The 27,514-nt window shown below is 40.8% G+C and overlaps 1 protein-coding gene across 1 annotated transcript in view; it reads left to right on the forward strand.

Moving 5' to 3' along the window:
- The window catches only part of LOC122662585 (K(+) efflux antiporter 2, chloroplastic-like), an 82,108-nt gene that overhangs the window by 42,482 nt on the left and 12,112 nt on the right, over window positions 1-27,514 (forward strand). The window contains exons 11-14 of the mRNA XM_043858254.1: window positions 6,931-7,035; window positions 7,109-7,237; window positions 7,608-7,817; window positions 18,124-18,273. Of these exons, the coding sequence (XP_043714189.1) occupies window positions 6,931-7,035; window positions 7,109-7,237; window positions 7,608-7,817; window positions 18,124-18,273 (594 nt within the window). The remainder of the gene's footprint in view (window positions 1-6,930; window positions 7,036-7,108; window positions 7,238-7,607; window positions 7,818-18,123; window positions 18,274-27,514) is intronic.

A 27,514-nucleotide genomic window follows, 5' to 3' on the forward strand; every position in this document is an offset into this window, starting at 1 on the left:
ACCATTTCCATGCATATATTTAGCATATCTTGCATCTCTTCGATACGATATGATTCGATACGTCTCTTAAAATACCCTTCTGATAAAATACCCGATGTAATGACCCCAAATAGTGGAAGACTTAACATTACTGGAGTTGGGATTAAGACTAATACATGACAACACACTCACACACACACAAAGCTCTTGTCTTTCTCACATCATAACTCCTATTGTTCACAAACACTTCTCTCAATCCTATTCCCTAGGTTGGTGTACCATGTACACTCAAAATCCAAAGAGTCTGGAGCTGTACACATCTCTCCTCTGAACTCGTCATCGGAAAAGAATATTTATAACAGGGATGAGCCAACAGCTCAATGAGGAAATTATGTTACAATACAGTCAAGTGTTCATGTGCTTTCATATCAGTGTCCAAATATGCACACAACGTTTTACAAAATCTTAGTCAATATTGTGAAATACCGATTGTGCACATAACAGTTGAGGTTAGCTTGACCTCACATCACCTATTCTACTCAAGTATCCTAGTCACTGCAGTTTGAGGAGAAATGATATGGCTTTTCTTGGATAGACCACATGACCATGAGGACATGCTCTATCATTAACTTTTCTAACTAGACCACATGTCTGTGAGGAACATGCTCTAGAATTATTTGGTTTGCACTAGACCACATGTCCAGAAGGATCATGCTCTAGAATTACCAAAGTATAACATTTTGTACTAGACTACATGTTCCAGAAGGAACATGCTCTAGAATTATCATCATATAATGGTTTGCACTAGACCACATGTCCAAGAGGAACATGCTCTAAAAACACCATCGTATAATGGTCTGCACTAGACCACATGTCCAAGAGGAACATGCTCTAGAATTACCATCGTATAATGGTTTGCACTAGACCACATGTCCAGGAGGAACATGCTCTAGAATTACCATCGAATAAAACCTCATCCAGTACATAACCCCTTGCTGGAAAGGGACAGTAGACATAGAGTATTGTTATTGCATTAACTTTCATTTCATACATTTCATTCTCCTTTCTCTTTCCATTTCATGCTTAAAACGTCACCAACATCATCTCATTTCATGCTTATACATCATCATCATTATCATGTCAATATGTACATATACATCATTATCATCTCTTCATTCCATACATTGCATCACATATTGTGGAAAACCTAGGACCTGTAACTAGTAACCTTAGAGTGGAGAAAAGAGAGAAGAAAGAAGAAGAGAAGAGTAGCTGTAAGGGGAGGAGCCGTATGTGTTGGTTTGCTTCCTCCCCCAATTATCTTATTTATAATAAAACCATTACAATCATAAAAGGAAAATGAAACTAAACCTAATCTAAAATAGGTAACTAACTTAGACTAGGAAACTGACTCCTAACAATTAAGGACATAAAACAATAGAGGAAACCATAATGGACTCAACCACAATAGGGACACTCCCCCAATCGTGGTACACTTCTCAACACTCCCCCTCAAGCTGGATTATACAAATAAGAGAAGAAGGAAAATCCAGCTTGAACTAAATAAATAATAAAAGAACTCCATAATAATGCTAACACTCCCCCTCAAGTTGGCGCATACAAAGTACTAATGCCCAACTTGAACAAAATGGGAAAAAAAACTAAGTTGCAGCAGAATCCAGTTTGACATATGAATGTAACTCCTAAATAAACCTTCAAGAACTTGAAAAATAGATCTTCAAAACTTGGACAGACATGATCAGTAAACCGGGACTGGAATGTCTTCTAAAAAAGGCAGCTTTCAACGATCTTCAATAGCTATCCAATGATGAATCTCAGATTGTCACAATGACATAGGATCTTGGAGTGAAATAACTAGAGCAGCAAGCACTGGAAACAAACTGAATCAAGCAGCGGAAAAAAAAAACTATATCAATCCAATTGAAAGTCCTCAAATAGACAACAACCAAATATCTTCAATACTCTTCAATACTTCAATCTCCCCCTTACGGCAAACTCAACCCAATAACAAAGGATACCCAATAGCAGTGGTGGAAAACACTCCAATAGCAATGGTGGAAAACAGTAATCTTCTATATTTTGCACCAATGTTCCTGCAAGTTTTGCGTTCTGCAATGTCTGCAGGTGTACTGTACATAATCCCCCCCTCATGTGTAGTACACGTGGACATAATAGAGATGATGTAAGAGATAGAGCAAAAATATAATATTCCAGAGTTTTCCAAGAGGTGCTAAGGGTAATGGAAAAGGAAGAAATGACAAATGAGAAAATACCATGAACTTCCGAAGGGGTTATGGACTTATGGGTATATGCCAAAGGTATGTTTTGGGATATGAAGGGAATTAGAATTATTGAAAGTGAACGGTGTTGGAAAAAAAGGATGGCATGACTGTAATTTGGTGGTAATCCACTTTTAAATACAATCCAAGCTAAAGGGCAAACTAGTAATAAACCAGAATTTTCAAGGGTCAATTGGTTGGGTAGTCAAATAGGAGAATGTATTAAAAAGGTAATGGCAGTTCCGTAAATTAAGTGAAATCCATATATATGCATAAGCAAGACCAGATTTAAGGGAGGAGTGGCAATCTGGTAATAAACCAGAATTTGCAAGGGGGCTATGGGTAATTGAAGAAGCAGTGGGACATAATGGGAATTAATTTATAGATTTAGGACTAACTTGGAAGAAAACAAATTAAAGGATAGAAGGGGTTATTGACATTATGGAAGGGTAAAATTGGAAAGTGGGGTAATAAAAGTAGAAAAAAAGAAAATTCTTGGAAGGGGAAATTGAAGAGGTCGTCTCCTACCTCTAGCACAAACCAGAGACGGAAAACCCAACAGGTTTATGAAGGAAAGAACTCCTTTGGGGATGCTCTGTTTATCCTAGGGTTTTAACGGTAAGTAGGTGATAGAAATACCTCTGGATTGCACCCAAACAGAGCTCCAATTGACCACCAGATTCTGAGATTGAAGGACTGGAGCTGCAGCAGGCGGGAGAAGTTGCAGCAGTTCAGTTGCAGGCTTCGACTCTCACAACTAAAGGAAAGTTTCGAAGGAAATCTTCAAAGACTTGAACCGTCTATGGGTAGGCACCCTTCAACCCAGATCTAAGAATCAATCAACAAGGATTAAAGATTCAGCATGCTTCTTCTTGGTTCTGGTAATACCGCCCAGCAGAGATAAAGCCTGGAATTTCAGCAGCAAATCGATATTCCTTAACAAATCTTCCGGCGGTAAATCGATTACCCAACGGAAAATCGATCATAGCAGACAACAATAGCAGCAAGATTCCGCAATCGATGCACACCCAACTTCAGGTATGATCTTCAGACACTATTTCAGCTTTCATCGAAACCAGTATGTGAAACCCTAGTTCCTCTTCTTCCTCTATGAACTAGGGTTTCCTTCTTCAAGCCAGAATTTAAAATCGACTCTCAAAACGGCAATTACAGTGATAATCAGGTATTGGTTACAACAGCTCTGATACCATGTAGAAAACCTAGGACCTGTAACCAGTAACCTTAGAGTGGAGAAAAGACAGAAGAAAGAAGAAGAGAAGAGTAGCTGCAAGGGGAGGAGCCGTATGTGTTGGTCTACTTCCTCCCCCAATTATCTTATTTATAATAAAACCATTACAATCATAAAAGGAAAAGGAAACTAAACCTAATCTAAAATAGGTAACTAACTTAGACTAGGAAACTGACTCCTAACTCCTAACAATTAAGGACATAAAACAATAAAGGAAACCATAATGGACTCAACCACAATAGGGACACTCCCCCAATCGTGGTACACTTCTCAACACATATCATTCTCATAACCATTCCCATAATTAACTCATAATACTTTCATTTCATTCAATACATCTCTTATGCATTGTCTCGCATTCTATAACATGCTTGAACATCATCATTATCATAATAACAATTCATTCTAGCTCAAACAATACATTGCATTTAAAGAACATTTAACAAACTCATCTGATCATTAAAAAAACCACATTCTTCTCATAATCTTTAAGTTTGTAACATATCCATGTTCCCTCACATATCTCTTAATAGTATCCAATCTACAATAAAAACACATATAACATTACTTATATGAATTCCTCACCTTGTTTCTTCTAGACACATACTATCACACTCATTAGCACTTTAGAAAATAGATATTCTTTGAAGGTTCTCCTCCACTCAAAATCTCCTTTCAATTTGAAGTTCTAGCATCACAGTGAATCAGTCTCCTCTTCAATTGATACCTCTTTTGAAGCAATAACCCAAACAAATTCTCAATATTTATCCACCACTTAAATCCATTATTAAAACCAATTGAAATTCTGAACTTGTACATACCTTAAGAATACTATATACAACATGATTTAGCTCTTCTATCCTCTCCCAATTTCACAAGTCCAGAACTAAACCCACATAGCCACGATTCACTCTCCTAGATTCTTAGTTCTACAATCCAAATCAAAACAACCCATCTCAATTCCAGGTTCAGCAGCAACCCACTCTTTCATTCTCTTCCTCCTCTTTTCTATCTTTCTTCCTTTTCTCCAAGTCCAAAACTCAGCAGCCTTAGGAATTCCTAGCAACTATATGACTGTCTCAGCCTTGCCACCACCTACTTAAGCATACACATGGTGGCTGCCTCTAAGGCCACCATGTGATGCACTAGTGTGTTTAGTCAAACCAGGTCCATGGCCACCTCCTCTTTCCAACCATGTGGCTGGATTCCTATTGCCACCACTACCTTGGCCATGCAAATGGAGGCTATTTAGACTTGGTCAAACAAAGTGGATGACCTTTGATTACACCTCACCCTTATGCCATGTGGCTACTAACCATGCCACCACCTCATCCTCTCCATGCACCATGTGGCAGCCCTAAAGTAGGACACATGGTCCACTCATGCTATGCCACCTCTAATCCCTCCCCCTAATAATCGAATTAATTTATTAATCAAATACTAATCAATATTTAATCACTAAGATTAATATAAGCATGCCACCTCGTGCTTGCACTATTAATCATAAATAAATAAAACAATTTAAAAGATACTAAAATAATAATAAATGATCCAACTCAATATTAAAGTATTATAGTAGAAATGCGGGGCATTACACCCGATACCGATACTTTAAACCTTATTTGTAGGAACTTTTGATTAATTAAGTCTACTAGGGATGGAAAGTACAATAAAGTTCCGCAAATGTAGAAAGTGAATAAGGCTCATCCAATGAATTTGATGGTAGTTGGAAGGAAAACCTTGGTAGCAATGAGTGGTATTGTTTGGAGCTACATTCATTATCATGCCTTTTAAATGTGTATTTAATGTGTTTACTATTCAAATAAGTACATGGAAATAGACTTGTAAATATTTTCTCTTAATAATGAAAATCTCTTTCATCTCAACCCCTCCCCACCCAAAAAAAATAAATAAAATAAAACTATTTCATTACCTATTAAAAGAAAACAAAAATGAAAACAAAAGAAAGAAGGAATCTGATTTTGATAGAATATTGGTTTATGACTTTTCCCTGGCTTGAATGGGGCGTACTGTCACGGACTTAGACCATTCTAAGCAATCGTGCCGGCACTTAGCACTCACACTAGCACTAAGTCAGCCTTTCCACATCTCTAGCAAGGGACTTGGGAAGAGAACTTAGAGAACACAAGAGAGTTTGAGAGAATAGAACTTGAATTGCACTAGTAAGCTTTAAGTACAATGCTTGAATGCTCACTTGCTTGCTTGGGTGGTTTTGTTGGTTGGTTGGGTCGTTGGGTGGTTGGTTGGATGGTTTCTTGGCCAAATGAGGCTACCTCTATTTATAAGGCAACCAAGAACCCAAAGAATGTCTAAGGTCTTGACATGTGTCATCTATCCAATGGCGGAGAACTTTCTAGCCTAAGAGACTAGAACCTTCCCACCTCCTTTGTGGAGAGTTCTAGTTACTTGGAGATCTCTAGAAGTCTCCTCCTTTATCTATTTACAAGGCTTCTCTAGAACTCCTTAACCATCCTTGCTTCTAGAGGTTCTAGAACATATCTAAACTCCCTTCAAGTGTAGAGAGTTCTAGGCTATGGACTTGGTCTTAGCCCAATGTCCAAGTCCATGGACTTGCAAGTTAGGCCCGTGGGCCTTTGTTGGGCGGGCCGTGACAGTACACTACCTTGTGCCCGTGAAGAATTTGTGCTGATGTGGTCCTCTCTCTCTCTCTCTCTCTCTCTCTCTCTGTTAGGTTGATTATTTTGATCAGGTCACACAATTTTAAGACAGTATTATTTTTAGGGAGTGTGATTCCTCTCCTCTCCTTAAATGTGAAAGGTAGTTTGGGCATTCTGGACCACTATAGTGGGGCCATTGGTATGTCCCATAGGCAGTGCCACAAGGCTCCCATTGTGTCGTATAGTCCATGATAGTTGTGTCTTGGATGCTGGAGCATAAGACGTGGCACAATTAATTAGGATTGATTCATTTTACTGTTAAGAGAACTTCACTGTGGGAGTAAACCGGTAAGAAATCATAGCGTTGACTATATTATCATTCTGGTTTGCAAACCATTGAAATTAAGACCACTTCAAAATGCTTCATCATAAACCCAATTCCTGCACAACTCAGAAATCAACTTTGAAGGGAAGCAGGTGGTTGGTTGCAGTTGGAGATACAGGAAAACTTTCACCATAAGCTCTCTCCCGAGTCTTTTTCCCACCAAAAATAAGTTTTGGTTGCAACAACTGATTCAGAGTGATAATCTTCCATTGCAAAGCACAAAATAATGTAGGCTTTGTTTTGTGTCCCTTATGAGAACCATATTTGGGGAGTTTCAACTTTCCATGTACCACACAACCAGACTACCATATTTATTATTTTTTGATAGCTTGTGTTAATCTTGTGCTTCAGATTACCCATTTTCCTCTGTTTTTGTAGTTGCTTCGGCCCATTTATAGGCAAATTGCAGAGAATCAGAATGCTGAGATATTTTCTGCTAATACTCTTCTCGTTATTCTGGGGACTAGTCTTCTTACAGCTAGGGTATGTGCATCCCTGCTATTCACTCCTTACATATCTTCTTTCAAACAGTAATTGATTGTTTTTATTGGAACAGGCTGGTCTTTCTATGGCATTGGGAGCGTTTTTGGCTGGTTTGCTTCTTGCAGAAACTGAGTTTTCCTTACAAGTTGAATCAGATATTGCTCCATATCGGGGCCTATTGTTGGGTCTGTTTTTCATGACAGTACGTACTTTGTTATTGCCATCCCTATTTGATATGTTCATTGATATGGATGGATAGCTTGGTTGTGCCGGTTTTTTTATGGGAGAGTCCGTAATTGATCACTCAAGTTTAAACTTTAAACACAATCCTTAAGTTCTATTTTATTCCTCTCTTTATATCTTCCAAGTAGTTAGTCCACCTGCTTTACACGCTGTCTTCTTTCTGCTGATTTTTTTGTGCTATCAGTAAATATAATTTTTTTAAAACATTTTTTCTATTGCTTTTCTATCACTTTTTCCCCTTTAGTTTTCATATTGAACTTTATGAATTTGAGTTGAGTTGTTGATTGGACATGTGAAATTGACAAACTTCATTTGTTGGGAGTTTTCAGGTCGGAATGTCTATTGATCCAAAACTTCTTCTTACAAACTATCCAGTTATTTTGGGAACATTAGCACTCTTAATTGGTGGCAAGGCTTTATTAGTAACTTTAGTTGGTCGACTTTTTGGCATTTCAACCATATCTGCTATAAGAGTTGGCCTTCTTCTTGCACCTGGTGGAGAGTTCGCATTTGTAGCTTTTGGGGAGGCTGTTAATCAGGTTTGCCTTTTAAAAAAATAATATATTGCTTGCAATCAGTATCATCTATTATTTTGAAATGAATATACATTTACTTTTATTTGCTAGGAGTTTCCTGGTAAGTAGCTCAGGCTCAAGTACATATGATTTCAGGATCTCTCTCTTAACTAATAAAAAATAGAAAGTCACTATTTGTTTAATTGGAACTAAAAGGCTTTCTGAGCCTTGCGTCAGATTGGATGAGTTTTTTAATTTGAGAAATTCTTTTTATAGAGAAATAGTTTTTTCCTTGAAGAATTTCATTTGTATCTTTTGACGCATGCTCTTTGTAGAGCCAAATCCGGTTTGCGAGACTGGGTCAGGGTCCGGAACCAGAAGTGGTAGTTGGTGTAATGACGCAGCAGATGGGCCTACCGCCTGAGAGTTAGAGCAAGAGCAGACTCCCGCTCTCGAGCAGTAAGCGGTTGAGCAGGGTGAGCCACCTCGTTTTCTGCAAGAGATTGGGGGACAGGTTCCCCCGAGCGTCCCCCCAAGGAGGCGAGTCTCAATTCGAGATCTCCTCTTCAGATTCTGAGGAATGTACAGATTCACGGTCAGAATCTGAATCGCGAAATGGAAATGCTAGACGCGGCTTGTCTGATTTTATCTGAATCAGATATTTTTATTTCACTGTAAACTTGATTATAGAATAAAAGAGAGTGAATATGAATGTGAAATTGGATTTCCTTTTCGTGCCATACACGCTTAGACTTTACTTTTGCCCCTTTTTACTTCCTGGTCCAATATTTGTTCTCAAAGGTCTTTGTTTCCGTGTAGAAGTAAACTGTTCAAAATTGTTATCAACCTTTCCTTCAGTGATCTTACAAGTTACAACAAACATGAGTTTTTCCATTGTAAATTCGTACGGAGCAATCAACGAATTCCAATGAAATAGAAGATCTACATAACCAAATTTTCCTATTCAAATGAACTTTTTTCTTCAGAATTCTCAATAGGAATGCATCAACAAAACTATCTCCGGTCTTCGGCCGGATATTCGTAATGAGGTCCTAGCTTTTCGACCTACTTCTCTGACTCATGCCGTGGCACTGGCTCGCCTTTAGGAGACGAAAATTTCTGAATCTTGCAGGTCCTTCGCTCTCATCGCCTCTCCTATTGGACCACACAGGACGTCAGCGTTGCCAGCTCCTCCTCTGTCTTTCGGCACCACGCTGCCCACTCCGAAGCCTTCTGCTCACTTGCCAATTCGACGTCTCACTCTGGCAGAGATGCAAAGCCGTCGAGAATGCGGTCTTTGCTACAACTACGATGAGCGTTTCGTTACTGGTCATCGCTGTAAAACGCATCAATTGTTCCTGTTGGATTATGAAGACGCTGTTGAAGATGACAACACTCCTGATTCCGTTGATCTCTTCGATCCACCAGATCCGGCTCCTAATCTGCACTCGGAGCTCTCATATCATGCTTTGGCAGGGCATTCGTCACCGACAACCATTCGCTTCACTGGTTTTGTCGCTGGCTGCCCCATCCAGGTCTTGGTTGACGGCGGTAGCACTCACAACTTTCTTCAAAGTCGGGTGGCGCGACATTTGGGCTTAACAATTCAAGAAACTCCCCGTGTCACAGTGCTCGTCGGCAATGGCGATCGTCTTTCCAGTGAAGGTGAGGTTACAAATCTTGTCGTCCAGCTATTATCTCATTCTGTTACTATTGATGCATATGTTTTACCATTGTTTGGGGCTGATCTGGTTTTGGGCGTGCAATGGTTGGCCAGTTTGAGCCCAGTTCTTTTTGATTACCACAATTTAACTCTTGAGTTTATGTCCTGATGGCACGAGGATCATACTCAAAGGGGACCCCCCTCAGTCTTACCCCCCTCTTCAATACCAGCACTTGCGTCGTATTGTCGACACCAATGCTTATGTGGCGTTATTCCAGCTTGAGGTTCAGAACTCTATAGTCTCATCTTCTACCTGTGACAACCCGGAACTACAGCAGCTCTTGACATCCTTCGCCTCTGTGTTTGAGATTCCACATGGACTGCCTCGCTCCATTGTGAGTGACCGAGATCCGCTCTTTACCAGTTCTTTTTGGCGCAAATTGTTTCGCCTACAAGGCACAACGTTGGCGATGAGTAGTGCGTACCATCCCCAGTCTGATGGTTAGACTGAAGCTCTCAATCGATGCTTAGAGATGTACCTTCTAGGGTTTGTGTTAGAAGAACCCAAGCTGTGGGTCCGTTATCTACACTGGGCAGAATATTGGTACAATACTTCGTTCCACACGGCCATCGGCATGCCTCCGTTTCAGGCCTTATATGGCCGGACACCACCTACCATCGTTCACTACCTTGCTAGCTCCTCCCCTAACGAGGCTTTAGACAGAGAGCTGCTGGACCGAGATACTATACTGCAACAGCTCAAGCAAAATCTGTTTCGCGCACAGGCTTATATGAAATCTCAGGCTGACAAGAAACGGACAGCATTGCAATTTGAAGTGGGTGATATGGTTTTTGTCAAGCTACAGCCTTATAGGCAGCATTCCGCTGCTCTGCGCCTTAATCAGAAGCCGGGTCGACGGTTCTTTGGTCCCTTTTGCGTTATTAAGAGGGTAGGACAAGTGGCTTATAAACTAGACCTCCCCGTCCAAGCACGCATACACCCTGTCTTCCACATTTCTGTTCTCAAGAAGTGCAATGGCCAGCCAGAAACGGCAGCTCCTCCTCCACTTGTTCTTCCGCCAACAGTACCCTCTCCATTAGCAGTCTTGAACTTCAGCCGCATTCAACGACAAGGCACATGGATCCGTCAAGCTTTGGTCCAATGGTCTGGGTTACCACTCGAAGAGACTTCGTGGGCGGATATTTCGGTGTTGCATCAGCTGTATCCTAACTTGAACCTTGAGGACAAGGTTCTCACATATGAGAATGGCAATGTCATGACACATGTTGACACATCAGGGGAAATCATAGAGCAACGTGGAAAGGCTGAACTGTCAAACGGTTTAGAAGCAACATCACCTATCCAAAGGAGTACTAGACAGAAGAGAACACCTATTGTATTGAAGGACTAAGTGTAAGAGTGATATCATGCTTATGGTGTTGATTGTAAATGAATGTACTAGGCCTGACAAGGCTATATAAGCTAGGTTGAACCTTTATGAAGAATAGAAAAGATTGTTACGTCTCTCTTTGTCTCTCTGTCTTCTCTCTCCTTCTACTTCTCCTTCATCTTCTCTAAATTCTTCTGCTAGTTCATTACAACTGCCCTCTGTTGGATCCGCCCCTAGTATATGTGAGTATGTTGGAGTTGTCAATTCTCTTCTGAAATTCACCAATAGTTCTCTGGACGGGAGTCAGCTCCCCCTAGTTAGGAACATTAACAACACTATTTTCTATGGTCTCCCCCTGTAAAGGATTCCCATTAGGTGAGGGAGGAACAGCCAGAGGACGTTGGGTATTAACCAAAGTAGGATGGTCAGCATCCAAAGTAGGATGGGCAGCATCCAAAAGAGGCTGGGCAGCAGCCGTGGGTGATAAAGAAGGCTGGACAGCAGCCGTGGGTGGTAAAGGAGGCTGGGCAGCAGCTAGAGGAACCTCAGGTAGAGGAATCTCAAAAGGCACATCTTCACTAGGACTTTCCCCCTAAAGAGGTGGCGAAGAATAATAAGAAACGGACTCATGGAAAATAACATCCATACTAACCATGGTACGGCGGGAAGGGGGATGGTAACATTTATAACCTTTCTGGGTTGGAGAATAACCCAAGAAAATACAATGGAGCCCTCGAGGTTCAAGTTTGCCTAGAGATTTGGTATCTCTAGCATAACACACACAACCAAACACCTTGGGAGGCACAATAAATGAGGAATTACCCATTAAAATATCAGAGGGGCTACGGGAGTTAAGAACCCGAGAGGGTAGCCTATTGATGAGATAGGCCGCAGTGAGAACCACATCCCCCCAATATTGAGATGGGACATTCCGCGCAAACATCAAAGCCCTGACCATCTCTAACAAGTGGTGATTTTTCCTTTCTGCCACACCATTCTGGGCAGGGGTATCAACACAACTAGTTTGATGAATGATGCCATGGTCAGCCAAATATTTTTTAAAATGGGGTTTTGTATACTCGGTTCCATTGTCACTTCTCAATACTTTGAGAGTAGCCTGGAACTGAGTTTGGACCATTTTATGAAAGTGCTGAAAACATGAAAAAACCTGATTTTTTGTGTGCAAAAGATACACCCAGGTGTTCCTAGAATGACAATCAATGAAAGAGACAAGCCAACGATGACCAGAAATAGATGTTTTACGACTAGGGCCCCAAACATCAGAATGCACCAATTGAAAACAAGAAGAACTCCTTTTATTTGAAAGTGGATAAGTTGAACGTGTCTGTTTGGCCAGAACACAAGCCTCACAAAAACAGTCATCCTTAGTACGAAGGGTGACCAAACTAGGAAATAAATGAGCTAAAATTCCTAAATGGGGGTGACGTAACCTAGAGTGCCACTAGTAGAGTTCAGAAGAGACCATGGAGTTTTGGTGTAGCGGAGAAGGTAATGGTGGTGGAGAGAAGCAACCGGCATCAAGCAGGTACAACCCACCGTGCACTTTACCCAATCCAATCGTCTTCCCAGATTCCAGATCCTGAAACACACAATGAGAAAGAAAGAAAGTGACTTCGCAGTTAAGATCACGGGTAATACTACTAATGGAAAGAAGGTTAGTAGTAAAGTTAGGAATGTGCAAAACAGAAGACAAGGGAAAAGAGGAAGTGGAGTTGATGATTCCTTTTCAGATATGGAAGAAAGGGAACCATCAACCACCTTAACCTTGTCTTTCCCAGAAGTGGGAGAATATCTATGAAACAAACCAGAGGAATCGGTCATATGATCTGTAGCTCCAGAATCTATGATCCAAGGATGGGAAGCTACAGAAGCCCAATGACCTCCAAATGGAATACCTGACCAGGCAAAGTGTGAACCTGAAGGAGCAGAAGAACTGGTAGGAGCTGATGTAGTAGAGGCAGCAGCAACGGAAGACCTTAGCACACGTAGGAATGCCTGTAGATCATCCTGGGAAAGACTAGTGTCAGTAGTAGGGGCTGTAGTAACAGTCTCAGTCTGATGGGCCTTGGTCTTTGTCTTGGCAGCCCTTTTAGCTTCAAATTCAGCTGGTTTCCCATGAAGTTTCCAGCACTTCTCCTTGGTGTGATAGGGTTTGTGACAGTGCTCACAAGCAATAGTCCTTGTAGTAGAATCACCAAGAGAAGCAGTGCCACTAGGTGTAGGAGTGGCAGGGGCAACAGCCTTGAGAGCTGATCTGTCAGTAGTAGGAGGGTGCAACATGGCAGCCCTACGGTTCTCCTCAGAGGACACCAAGGCATAAGATTGTTCGAGTGTGGGAAAAGGCGTATGGCCCAACACTTGAACACGAATCTGATCATACTCCACATTTAAGCCAGCCAAAAAATCATAGACCCTGATCTTGTCCCCATGCTTCTTGTAGGAAGCAATATCAGCAACTGTAGTCGGGTGGAAGTCAGAGAAGTGGTCTAATTGTTGCCATAGACTGCGTAGAGGAGCATAATACTTCGAAACTGAAAGATCATCTTGAGTGGTATGAAGGACCTTCTTCCGAAGTTCATTTACTTGGGCATCATTACCAAGCTGCCCGTAGGTTTCCTTGCAGGCAGCCCAAATCTGTGCAGCTATGTCTAGAAGAAGAAAGTTATGCTGCAAATCTGAAGTCATAGAGCCAATCAAGTAGGACATGAGAACACGATTATTGGCAAGCCACCTTTCCTGAGCAGGGCCTTGTTCGGTAGGCATAACACTGGTGCCATTAATATGGCTGGTGAGATCACGGCCAGCAATGGCAAAAGAGGCAGATCTGGACCATAACAGGTAATTCGAGCCATCAAGTTTAATAGGATTTGGTGGGAAGATGTGGTAGTCTGTCTTGTTGTGACCTTCATTAAGTGGCTGATCTGAAGTAGCTGAAGAAGTGATAGAATCACCCATACTGGCAGCAAATAAGCCCAATATTAACTTCAAATTAAGGGCTGAATCAACTCTCCAAAAAATCAGAAACAGCAGCAAAGGAAGAGCCCTATATCGATATTGTCAGGGTTTTGAAAAAACCCTGAATTGTTGAGATCAATAAAGGAAATAAAGAGGGACAAAAACTGCAGAAAAGTGGCTTCAACTGAAGTTGATTGACCCTATATAATGGAAGAAATAACCTGCAAAAAATCAGGTCCAATGGGCAGCAGCAACCCTAAGATCGATAGGTGTCAGGGTTTTGGAAAAAAACCCTGTAATGGTGGAATCGATGTCAAGGAGGTCTTCAAATCTGTGGGATAAGAACTGAACCAATGAAAAAGAAATCCTGCAGCAGGTTGTGGTCTTCAAAGAGAGGAGTTGATTCCTTATAGTTGTTGTAGAAGCAATCTCCAAAAAAAACTGAAGAACCAATATCGCAGGCAGCTCTGGTCTGTTCCTATCGAGCCGAATTATGGGGCATAAATGAGGTCATGGGGGCAGCAACTGGATCGCATGATCACCTCATTAATGCTGCCCTATATGGGGATGGAGAACAAGGGAGAAGAGAGAAAGAAAGAGAGGGAAAGAAGATCAAGAGAGAGAGAGGGAGAAAAGGACTGAAATCGAAGGTTGTTGGTCCCTAATTCGAAATCTGCTCTGATACCATGTAGAGAGATTTAAAATTAGGGAAAGGCTTGGATGATTAATTCCATCCCAAGCACCTCTTTATTTATAAGAGTAATAAAACAGTAAAATTATGTACATAAGCAATGTGGGACTAAACCACATACAAAACAAATAAAATAACAAAGGGAAAAAGGTCCAGAATACCCCCACGGTATTCTGGCCCATATATCTAACATTTACATCACATGAATTGAAATGAAACAACCAATTGTTATTCTTTTGACGATTAACCACTCTGGTACAGACTATACGGAGTCAATTTTTAGAAAGTGAACAGTCAGTATCGTACTTCAAACTCCTAACTGTGGCATGTGAAAACAGTCCTTTTGGTTTGAAGCCTTTATTCTTAATGTCTGTATAGCTCAGGAATGCTTATGTGAAACCCAGACTAGCGGAGCACTATATATATACACAAATTTTGAAAACCCTACTATAAAAAATAAAAAAATATTTTTAGAAAATTTTATTTATTCGTAGTTATCTACCTCTATTCATAGTGGTCTTTTTTTTTGTTTATTCAGTTAACTATAATTTTTTTTTACCTCAAAACTTTAGGGCCCTAAAATTTTTGTAGAGGCAAAAGTAAAGGCTACAACCGAAGGGAGGGAGCTGGGTTTGGCTACCAAACCTTAAATATGAGAATGGCCCATACAAAACTAGACTGAGATTTAGTCCAGTAGAGAAAGGTGGATCCATCTATCACAAAATGAGCTATAGTTGTTGCTTGAGGGAGCTCAGCAGTAACCATAGTTGTCACGGCGTCTCGGCGATCCAAGTTGGTGGAGGGGTGTCACGTCAATATATTGACATGTCGTCCACCATGGCGTTGCCATGGCAAGCATGTCGACCATGTTTTATTTTTTATTTTCTCTATTTTTAATGTCATTTAGTATGCTATAATATATGTCCTATAACATAAAAAATCAACATGAAAGTGTACTACTAATATACTATGGTTTAATTCATGAAAGTGTAATATCCATTAGTGTATATGAAAGTATGAAAATATAGATTAGCCTATCAAATAATTGAAAGCAATAGTAAAAATCAAATGATAGGCTAAGAAGCCTGCAACTGCAAGGCAAGAAGCAGAAACAAAAAACCGAGAGGTTGTGTGCATGCCTGCAAGGCTGCAAGTGCAAGGCAACAAGAAGAAAAAAGGAAAAAAAAAAAAACTGAGAGGTCTGCGACTGTAAGCAAGCCTGCAACTGCAAGGCAAGAAGAAGAATAAAAAGAAAAAAAAAACAGAGAGTACCATGGCTGTAACTGGAATAAATCCCCCCCCCCCCTCTGTCTCTCGACTATCTCCCTGTCTCTGTGACTGTACAAGCAGTTGCGAAGAAGAAAAAAAAGAGAAAAAGAAAAAACCGAGAGGCTCCCCTCTGTCTCTCGACTATCTCCCTCTCTGTGACTGTACAAGCAGTTGCGAAGAAGAAAAGAGAAAAAAAATAAAAAAAACCGAGAGGACTACTAACTGAAATAAATCCCCCCCCCTTCTGTCTCTCGACTGTCTCCTTGTCTCTGTGTGTGTAACGGCGTATGTGTGGCTGTGCAAGACAAGAAGGGAAAAAAAAAAAAAAACGATACTACTAGTACTGGCTGTAATCACTAATCATTACCGGAGGCTGGGAGGAGAAGAACTGAAGAAGAAGTTAAGAAGAAGAAGAGGACTGCCTGGGAGGAGAAGAACAGAAGAACTGAACTGAACGATCAAGTTGCAGGAGGACTGGGAGGAGGAAGAAGAACCAAATTAAACAAAATAATAAAAACTTACGTGCCTAGAGTCCTGGAGGTTGCCGGAGGTGTTCGCAACTTCGAACTTCGAAGGAGTGAAGAACTCTCTCTGCCGAGAGTTGCAGGAAGCCAGGAACTAAAGCCAAAGTCGCCGCTTGCCGGAATCTCGATCCTCTGTCTCAAGAACTGTTCCTCTGTCTCGACGCTCTCCTCTCTCCTCTCGAACTTTTTTTGCCTTTTGCGATTTCTATTTCCCCCCAATTAGGGTAATATGTTTGATGTTTTTAATTTTTATGATAAATTGATAATGTGTATTGCAGGTGTATATTTTCAAGTTACACCTCCAATAGACATTAACAAAAAAGCATCTAAGCTATTAAATGGTTTTAAAAAAAAAAAATTTAAGTTACATTCAAATGTACAAATATCGACCGATATGCCAATATATCGTGGTATGGCGTCCATGGCGACGCCATGGAAGCCATATCGGACGATATTTTTAAATTCACCATGGCGTAGCTCGATATGTGACTTCCCCCAGCGCTAGGACGCCATGACAACTATGGCAGTAACAGTAAAACACCTCTCGGAAAAAGCTCCGGATGCCTGTCACCAAGTTTATCCACAAGACCAATAGCTTGACTTCATGCTTTTGGATAAAATAGAAGACGTGTTTGGTTGGTACATGTTTCTGTGGCCATGACACTTCTTGGACACGTTAAGACTCTTGTATGAGTAGTTGTTTTCATCTATTATTGATTTTTTTATGGTCCCCCTCCATGCATGCATGCATGAAAGAAAAATACTATTAATTGACATTTCTGCAGCTGGGAAACATTTTGTAGTAATGTATGTATAACCATGAATTGTTTTTGTGTTAGATGCAGAACTTGAACTTCTTTGCTAATATATGTTCCTTAATATATCTGTTGAAATTTAGGGATGTGGAGGTATGCAAATTTACAGGTTCAACATTCTTTTTAGTGGCGGGTGTTTTCTCTTTTGGTGTTTGAGATTGCCTGATGTGTTTGTGTCAGTTATGTAGTCAGGCATATGTGTGTTGTGTCGACCGACACATGAGTTTTATTTGTTTTACAAAATTAAGTGCAGGAATTTACGTTTGCTATGAATTAAAAAGTGATTCTATCCAATTACTAAGGCTTAACAGGCTGTAGCTCCTGTTACGTAGATTTCTGAGGGACTGGAAGCAAGCCCTGGGTGGAGGAATTTGGCTTAGTATCATTGATCTGACTTCTAAAAAAAAACTCCTTATACAATATAAGTTGTTCGAGTTATCGGTCAAGATGTAGTTAACATTTGTATAGTAGAATCTATCACAGAGATTGAAATAGATCCTTCTACAAAAAAGTGATTCTATCCAATTACTAAGGCTTAATATCATTGATCTGACTTAAAAAAAAAAAAAAATTCCTTATACAATATAAGTTGTTGGAGTTATCGGTCAAGATGTAGTTAACATTTGTATAGTAGAATCTATCACAGAGATTGAAATAGATCATTACAAAAAAGTGATTCTATCCAATTACTAAGGCTTAATATTATTGATCTGACTTTAAATAAAAAACTCCTTATACAATATAAGTTGTTGGAGTTATTGGTCAAGATGTAGTTAACATTTGTATAGTAGAATCTATCACAGAGATTGAAATAGATCCTTTTACTCTGTTTTCTATTACTAGGTGTTGCTGCTTTTGGCATCATAAAAAGTAGCCATTCAGTGTTAAAACTCATTGATTTATTGTCAATATGGTTCCTTGTCACGTTTCTCTCTTGTGTCTAGCATACCTGTGTCTCGTTTATTGGCTGAGTCACTTCGATCCATGATATCTGGTTGCAGGGTATACTGTCTCCTCAACTCTCATCTTTACTATTTCTGGTTGTGGGGATTTCGATGGCGCTCACACCTTGGCTAGCAGCTGGAGGCCAATTAATTGCATCTCGGTTTGAGCAGCATGATGTGCGGAGTTTATTGCCAGTAGAGAGTGAGGTGCGACTTCAAAAATAAGTACTTATTGCTCTCAGTTGCAAATGTTTCTGTTTCATTTTCTAGTACTGATCAATGAGTTACTTCTGATACACAATTCTAGCAATAGAGATTTGTTCATGATTATGCAGATTACATATTCAGCTTTGATGCCCTTGACATAGCTGGTCCTCAAAAAGAGCAACAAAGCTCTGTTTGTTTAGTTATTTTAAATTTTTAATTGTAAATTTTGAAAGGACCTGGATTTCCTTAATGGAACTAGGTGTGCCTTCCATCCTAAACAGCCGTTGTACTAAAAATTTTCCCTCTTTGGGGCCTTGAAATTTCTGTTCCTTACCTAGTTTCTTTAGTCATTTGAAATGTAATGTGTTAGCTATTTCTGAGATTTATTTCTGGTCCCTATTAGATTGTTCTGTTATATATGTGTATATTCTTGGTAAATCGCTTGGAGTTTTGCTGATATCATTTTGACAATTGTAAAAATACCAAGGATGTGAAACACTGAGAACATGTTGACAAGTTGCTTGTGAATAGTGGAATATCAGGATGCATTTGGTTTTTTCTGGCCAATGAGCCCATTGTAAGAAAAAAAGGGTCATTACGCAGTGTTGCTCCTGCCTATTCAGGGTCCCGGGAGGTGGTGAGTTTGGAGTCGGTCCTAACCTTTGGCATTTTTGTACAAAGTGATCACCCTGAAGACTCGAACTGGGCATTTGCCCTGGCAGCCTTTTACCATTGCTGCAAGCAATGGCCCCAATGAGCCCATTGTACCCATTTTTATAGTTCAAATTAATTTTGACCTTAAAAGTATTTTTCTCTTGAATAACTTTTTTTGGTTGGATTTATATATACTTAGACCTGAATGGGTTCATTAACTCTGGAACTACTGATGTGCCAGTGTATCAAGTCTCCATACGGATCAGGCGTCTCGGCCCGATATGTATCGCATGTCTGGGTACCGCTATGAGACAAGCCTGACATGAAATGGGAAATAAAATTGTCGTATTGACCTGAGACATGAGTCATCTTGACAAACCCCTGCAACAGGCAATTGGTAAGCAAAAACATCGGAGCAGCTCCAGCAGCCACGGGCAGCAGCAGCAGCAGCCACCATCACTGCGACGATGAAGGCAACAGTAGTGGTGGCAGCAGTGGTGATGGTAGCTTTGGCAGCAGCGGTAGAGAAACCCCTCTCCAAGACATTGCTTCCCCCTTTCTCTTCCCCCCCCCCCCCTCCACCCCTACTGCAGCCTGGTTGGAAGACACGGATCGGGAGAGTCAAACACACGAACACAAGGAGAAAGACATCACAATGGGTTTAACGTGATTCTTCAAGGACACGGGAAAATTGCAACTCTTCAAGGATGCAATGCAACTTTCCAGGGTTACAGGGGAGAACACTTCAAGGTTTTAAAATACTCAATGGAGTAAACTTTCATTAATCAATTCTTCACCACTGAATGAGTATAGCTCTTACATATTTAAAGAGAAAATAAACCTAATTCTAATCTCTAAGACTGCTAAATCCTACAGCTAAGATTAATTGTAAATTACATCAAAAGAAAATTAAATATCAAAGTAAATCTTAATTAAAGCTAAAAATCTTAATAATTAAGAAATACTAAAATTAATAAAACTAAATTAAGAAAGGCTGGCCGTTACTCTTCATCAAAACACACACTCTCTCTCTCTCTCTCTCTCCTTTCTTCAAAATCGTCTCCCATAGTTGTGGATTCCTTGGCTTAAAAGATATTCCAAAATTAAAACCAATTAAATAGGAAAGAACTTAAAACATCGGTTGGGCTGATCTTCCTCAATCTCCTTTGCTATTAAGTAGGAAATATCCTCTTCAAAGTTATTTCCTACAAAATAGGAAAGTAACAATATATCCTAAACATTCTCTTCCTCAAATAATAGGAAAGTGATCGAGTGTGTTCACACTTTAGAAACCAAATTTCAATGGCTGATGTGGCAATGTTGAACAGGCCTGCATCATTCCCTCCAGGTTGAAAAAGAGTTCGTCCTCGAACTCTTGCGCCAATCAATGGTGTTTGTCGTCCACCAAGATCAAATGGAAACAATTTGAAATGAACCTTGGTCTTGTTGATCGTACAAAGATACTTGCACATCTCAGGTACGAACAAAATTGGAACACAAATGTGATTCCATTTTCTCACATCAAATTTGTCGAACAAAACTTCCTTTGAAGCTGAAACCAAACTTGATCTATTCCCATTGTTGACGACTTGAAGAAATTGACATTCAAATGGCAATGTCATCACCTTAAAAAACGGGCCAGCATACGTTCTAATAGTGCTAATGCATCAGATCACTTGACTGTGTATTTCTAGGTAATATGAGTTGAGTGCAACTACCTCATTGTGATACGGGTAGAAATTTTGTTGTGCTTTCGAAACGAAATCTGGTTCAAGACTTTCGAAACCACCGTGTTCATCGATGTACTCATTCAGGTACTCATCGAAAATTGGGGGTTTACTAAAATCAACCTGAACAATGATTCGTTCGTCTGCAACATCATCCATTTTCGTATGAACTTCACTTGTATTGATGTCCTCCACAGGACTTGTACGACCACCTCTATGCCTGGGTGTCATCACAACTTCTCGCTCTCCTCCAAAGCTCTGATACTAAATAATGCAGCCTGGTTGGAAGACACGGATCGGGAGAGTCAAACACACGAACACAAGGAGAAAGACATCACAATGGGTTTAACGTGACTCTTCAAGGACACGGGAAAATTGTGACTCTTCAAGGACACGGGAAAATTGCAACTCTTCAAGGATGCAACGTAACTTTCCAGGGTTACAGGGGAGAACACTTCAAGGTTCTAAAATACTCAATGGAGTAAACTTTCATTAATCAATTCTTCCCACTGAATGAGCATAGCTCTTACATATTTAAAGAGAAAATAAACCTAATTCTAATCTCTAAGACTGCTAAATCCTACGGCTAAGGTTAATTGTAAATTACATTAAAAGAAAATTAAATATCAAAGTAAATCTTAATTAAAGCTAGAAATCCTAATAATTAAGAAAGACTAAAATTAATAAAACTAAATTAAGAAAGGCCGGCCGTTACTCTTCATCAAAACACACACACACACACACACACACTCTCTCTCTCTCTCTCTCTCCTTTCTTCAAAATCATCTCCCATAGTTGTGGATTCCTTGGCCTAAAAGATATTCCAAAATTAAAGCCAATTAAATAAGAAAGAACTTAAAACATCGGTTGGGCTGATCTTCCTCAATCTCCTTTGCTATTAAATAGGAAATATCCTCTTCAAAGTTATTTCCTAAAAAATAGGAAAGTCACAATATATCCTAAACATTCTCTTCCTTAAAATAATAGGAAAGTGATCGAGTGTGTGACTGTGTTCACACTTTAGAAACCAAATTTCAATGGCTGATGTGGCAATGTTGAACAGGCCTGCATCAACCCCCGATCTTAAACCCTTGATTCCTCTCCTTAAGAGGGCCAACACCCAATGTTGGGCCATGTAAAATTGATCTCTACACTGTTGGTCTCCTGTCCTTGGATCAAACTCCTACCATAGCCAAGCCATCATAAAAAGACAATAGTATTAGCTCCATCATCAAAAGGTTGGTCAGTAGCCAAATCTGGCAGCTGAGAAAGGATCTGGATGGAAATACCATATCTGAACCCTCATGTAGTCTCAGACCCTTGGAGTTACCCAACTTGTGTATGATTAATAGTTCAGAAGAAGAGATTTAGGGAGAATAGACTGGCCTGTCAAATAGTGACAGAGGCCCTTATTATTTATAGATTGGATACGGATTACAAATATGTATGCTGAGTCACAATACAGTCACCTCTATATACATTGAATCTAGATGGATATGTAACCCTTATCCTTAATAGTCCCCCTCAAGTTGGTGCATAGATATCTTTCATGCCCAACTTGGGATACAACTGAATGGAATGACTTAGATGTCAATCCTTTTCCGAATACATCAGCTAGTTGATCTTCTGAAGTGATGAATGGAATGCAGGTCCAGTCTTCTTCTAGTTTCTCCTTGACGAAGTGTCTATCACTTTCAATGTGTTTGGTCCTATTGTGTTGAACTGGATTATGGGCTATACTGATTGCAGCCTTATTATCGCAGTAAAGACGCATAGGTCCTTCATGAGTTACTCCTAGATCAACAAGTAATACTTTGAGCCAAATGAGTTCATAAGCACCCTGTGCCATTACTCTATACTCTGCCTCTGCACTCGATCTGGACACTACAGATTGCTTCTTGCTTCGCCATGTGACCAGATTTCCTCCAAGGAATGTACAATACCCTGAGGTTGAGCGGCGATCATCAACAGAGCCCGCCTAATCAATATCAGTAAAGGATTCCAACTTCAAATTACTATTGTTGGAGAACAAAATGCCTTTTCCTGGAGCTGGTTTTAAGTACCTCGGAGTCCGATATACTGCCTCGAGATGAGCTGTCTTTGGATCATGTAGAAACCGGCTTACAACTCTCACAGCATAAGCAACATCTGGCCGGGTATGAGAAGGGTATATCTGTTTTCCTACAAGATGCTATCACTCCCTATCCACTAGATCACCTCCTTCACTGCTTAGTTTATGATTAACTTCAATAGGCGAGTTTGCAGGCTTTGCATCCAAGCATCCCTGTCTCATCAAGAAGATCTAGGACATACTTCCTTTGGGAAATGAAAATACCCTTGCTGGATTGGGCTACCTCAATTCCAAGGAAATATCTAAGTAGTCCTAAATCCTTGGTTTCAAATTCAATTGCCAACTGAGTCTTCAACACAAAAATCTTTTTATCATCATTGCTAGTTATAACTATATCGTCAACATAGACTATAAGAGCAGTAATTTTACCTTCCTTGCGTTAGGTAAACAGGGTACGATCAACATGACTTTGTTTGTACCCAAACTTTTGCATAGCGTTTTAGAACCTGCCAAATCAAGCCCGAGAGGATTGCTTAAGGCCTTAGAGGGATTTTCGTAGTCTACACAACTTTCCCAGTTGTGGGTGGTGAGTCATAGGGAGGAGGAATATCCATATTCACTTATTCTTCAAGATGTCCATCGAGGAAGGCATTTTTCACATCTAATTGCTGAAGATTCCATCCAAGGTTTGCAGTATAGGATAGCAATGATCGAATGGAGTTCATCTTTGCAATAGGGGCAAAAGTGTCTTGATAGTCAATGCTATACGTTTGGGTGAAGCCCTTGGCAACCAGTCTTGCTTTATATCTTTTAATAGTCCCATCTGCCTTCTGCTTTCTAGTGAATACCCACTTGCACTACTAATTTCTTTCCTTTGGGATGAGGAACGAGCTCCCAGGGATCATTTTTCTTCAAGGCCTGCATTTCCTCTACCATAACATTCTTCCATATGGGGTCTGTGATAGCTTCTTTCCAGCCCTGTGGAATGGACACAGAAGATAGTCAAGAAACAAAAGGCATGGTAGAAGGGAGATAACGATTCATAGGAGATAAAGTTAGAAATAAGGTGTTTGGTACAGGTTCTGACTCCTTTCCTAATAGCAATAGGAAGGTCATCAGGAGGAGGAGGAGATTCATTACCTGGTGTTTGGGTTGATGGAGCCAGCTCATGGAGCATAGATGGACATGGTACGTCAGGAACCGTCTTTTCCTTTAAAGCAGATCTTTTTTGTTTCAAGGCAGCGAGGTCAATCTAATCTGTTTCCTCTCCCTGAAGTCGAACATTATCAATGATAAAAGGACTCGAAGGATCTTTTCCTCAATAGTCTCCCCCTGAAGAGAAGGCTGGTAATATGGTTCATCCACATGGTAGGTTACATCCACCATGATGAATAGTTTGTGAGAGGGAGGATAAGAACACTTGTAACCCTTTTGGGAAGTAGAATTCCCCAGGAAGGTACAATAGAAGACCTGTGGGTTGAGTTTAGATTGAGAAGGGGATAAATTGTAAACGAAGCAAACACATTAAAAAACATGAGGAAGATAGGAGGCAATAGAAGAATCGAGAAGCTGATTATTGGAGGTTTGAAGTCGAGAATACTGGAAGGGACTCGATTAATAAGAAACATGGCAGTACGAACAACATCACCCTAATAGAACTTAGGAACATGAGTGGTAAACATCAGAGACTGGGTGACCTCCAAAAGATGGTGGTTCTTCTGCTCTGGAATACCATTTTGCTTAGGTGTTCAAACACGGGAAGTTTGAGAGAGGATGCCATGTGTATCAAGATATTAAAGAAAAGGGTCATCAATGTACTTGGTCTCATTGTCACTCTGGAGGACTTTAACCTAGGCATTGAACTGAGTTCGAAACATTGTGTGGACAAACTGGAAACAAGAAAAGGCTTTGGAGTTGGTTCAGAGAAGATACACCCAAATCAGACATGTACAATTATCAATAAAAGTGATAAACCATTTAAACCCACCCCGAGCAACGGTCCTAGATGGACCCCATAAGTCAGAGTAAATAATAGAAAAATGAATAATGCTTTTATTATCACTAAGAGAATAAGAGGACCTAGTGTGCTTCACAATTATCACGAGTAAAACGGTCCAAATTACACTGTTTAACTAAAGAAGGAAACAAACGACTTACAAAATGAAAGGAGAGGTGACTGAGACGACAATGCCATTGATGTAGCTGATGAAGAACCCTATCTTCCCGAGAAATATGAGCTGAAACTGGAGACGGAGCACTAGTGAGACCCAGATCCAAGTAATAAAGGCCATCCCGTACCCTACCATATCCAATCGTTGTTGTGTCACTAGATCTTGAAAAACACAATGGGTAGAATTAGTGAGCACAACAATTGAGATCAACAGTAAGACGGAAAATAGAAAGCAAATTGGCACGTAGGTTAGGGACATGCAAAACATAGGATAACGAGATAGGAGTGCAAGAGATGGATCCTTTACCAGAAGTGGCAAAGAGGGAACCATCAGCTACTCAAACCATGTCCTTACCCAAACAGGGGTTATAGGTGCGGAACAAGTCCGAGGAGCTGGTCGTATGATCAGTGGCTCCGAAATCAAGAAACCAAGAAGAGCCATAGTGGGAGGAAGCAAGAATATACTTTGACTGAGCGAGATGGGATGCAGGTGAAGTGGAAGAGGACATGGTAGGGGTTACAGTACCAAGTTGAGTCATCATACACTGAAGAGCAGCCAATTGTTCAGATGAAAATGGAGCAGGAGAAATGCCATCTGTGGCCTCAGAGAGATGAGCCTGGGACTGAGTAGAGTTCTGTTTCCCACCATGCCCCCTTCCTTTAGGGCGGCCATGAAGCTTCCAGCATGTCTCTCTTGTGTGGCAAGGATGCCCACAATAGTCACACTTAACTGGGTCCTTTGTAGATGAACCGGGTTTAGTGGTATAGCTAGTAGAATTTGAAGTTGGAGAAGCTTGAGGGGTAGTCACAAGTGTTCAATGAGTAGGGACAGCAGGGTGTATCGTGACTGAACGACGCTGGTCTTCATGCTGAACAATATTATAAGCCTGGAGAAGGGTAGGAAAAGTGTCTCTGCTAAGAACTTGGATACAAATTTGATCATACTCAGGGTTGAAGCCAGTAAGAAAATCATAAACCCGTTCCATTTCATGCTCCTTTTTGAACGTGTCAGCATCGGAGGTGCAAACCATGGGAATCGGGTGATAAAAATCCACTTGTTGCCATAAAGTGTTGAAGGCAGAGTAATAGGCAAAAACAAACAGCTCCTTCTGAGTAGTTTTGCGAACCTGACAAAGCTCATAAATCTGTGCATAATTGCTAGTCTATGCATATGTATGTTTAACGGCATCCCACAATCTTTGGCAGAATTTAACAGTACAAAGCCAGGACTGATGGTAGGCTCCATAGAGTTCAACAAGAAAGACATATCAAGAGCATTATTAGCCAACCAAGTATCCCTAGCAGAGGCCTCAGTAGGCATGGGGGTGTCACCAATGATATATTTTGAAAAATGGTTGCCACAAATAGTAAGGAGGCAAGCCCGTTACCAAGCAAGATAGTCCCATTCAACTTGGCGGTCCTGGATGGAGAGAGGATGATGGTAGGGAGTTCGAAGATGATTCAGGTCGCCACCCCTAGTTCCACCCTAGGAAGTACTGGTACTCTCCATCACAGAGCCAAAATAATCACAACAACAATGAGAAATACCTTCACAAGAATAGATTAGAACATATCAGCAAGGTATAGACATAGAGCAAATTCGGCAAGAGGAGGCAGCAAACAGCCAAGGCCACGACACGAGGGGCAGCAATAAATAGGGAAGCACAAGGGGGGTTGCAAGGGGCCACACGGGGCCAGGCTGGAGGGCTGGGTTGGTCGCAAGGGCCACATAGGCCAGGTGGGAGAGAGGATGGCATGCACGGGGGCCTTGCGACCAGTAGGGAGCACAGGGGCCTGGTAGATGGCCGGCGGGAGGTGCAGAGGGTTGGCGAAGGCCCAGGGTGGGAAGCACAAAGTCTTGGCGGTGTGCCAAGGTCAAGCGGTGGCCTGAGATGGGACTGACAGGGGTCGGCAACGGTGGACGGTGGTCCAGGGAGAGCCAATAGCGATCGGTAGAGCCAGGGAGGCCTTAGGTGGTGAGCGGCTCCACGATGGTGGTCATAGAAGAAAATAGCGAGTAGAGATGGTCAACGGTCAATGAGGCGTTAGTGATGATTAGCATGTGTGACATGCAGAGAGAGCATGTTCAGTCGACCATGCTTACCATGGGAGGCCAAAGACTTGGCGACGGCGATGGAGAGCTCCTTCTGTAGTGAAGAAAGGAAAAAAAAAACCTAAAGAGGATTGGGCTCTGATACCAAGTTGAGAAGAAGAGATTTAAGGAGAATAGATTGGCTTGCCAATAGTGACAGAGGCTCTTATTATTTATAGATTGGATACAGATTACAAATATGGTATGCTGAGTCACAATACAATCACCTCTACATTCAATGAATCTAGACAGATACGTAACCCTTATCTTTAACATTAATGACCCTAAGAAGTAGGGTAATCATACTCCTTTTAGATTGACTAGAATTGGAAAGATTCCATTTTTGGCCATCTTGTTGGCCCAAATCAGATATCATAAAAAAACCATCAAATGATGGGAGTGAGATCAAGGTCTCAAAATAACAGATAAACAGGGTTCTTGGGGCATACTTGTGCACAAAATATGGGCCCTAAATGATCTGCCACATGGCAAATATTGGGTCTGACCATCTAACTTCCTATGATTGG

The sequence above is a fragment of the Telopea speciosissima genome, chromosome 1, assembly GCF_018873765.1.
Source record: "Telopea speciosissima isolate NSW1024214 ecotype Mountain lineage chromosome 1, Tspe_v1, whole genome shotgun sequence".
NCBI classification, from domain to species: domain Eukaryota; kingdom Viridiplantae; phylum Streptophyta; class Magnoliopsida; order Proteales; family Proteaceae; genus Telopea; species Telopea speciosissima.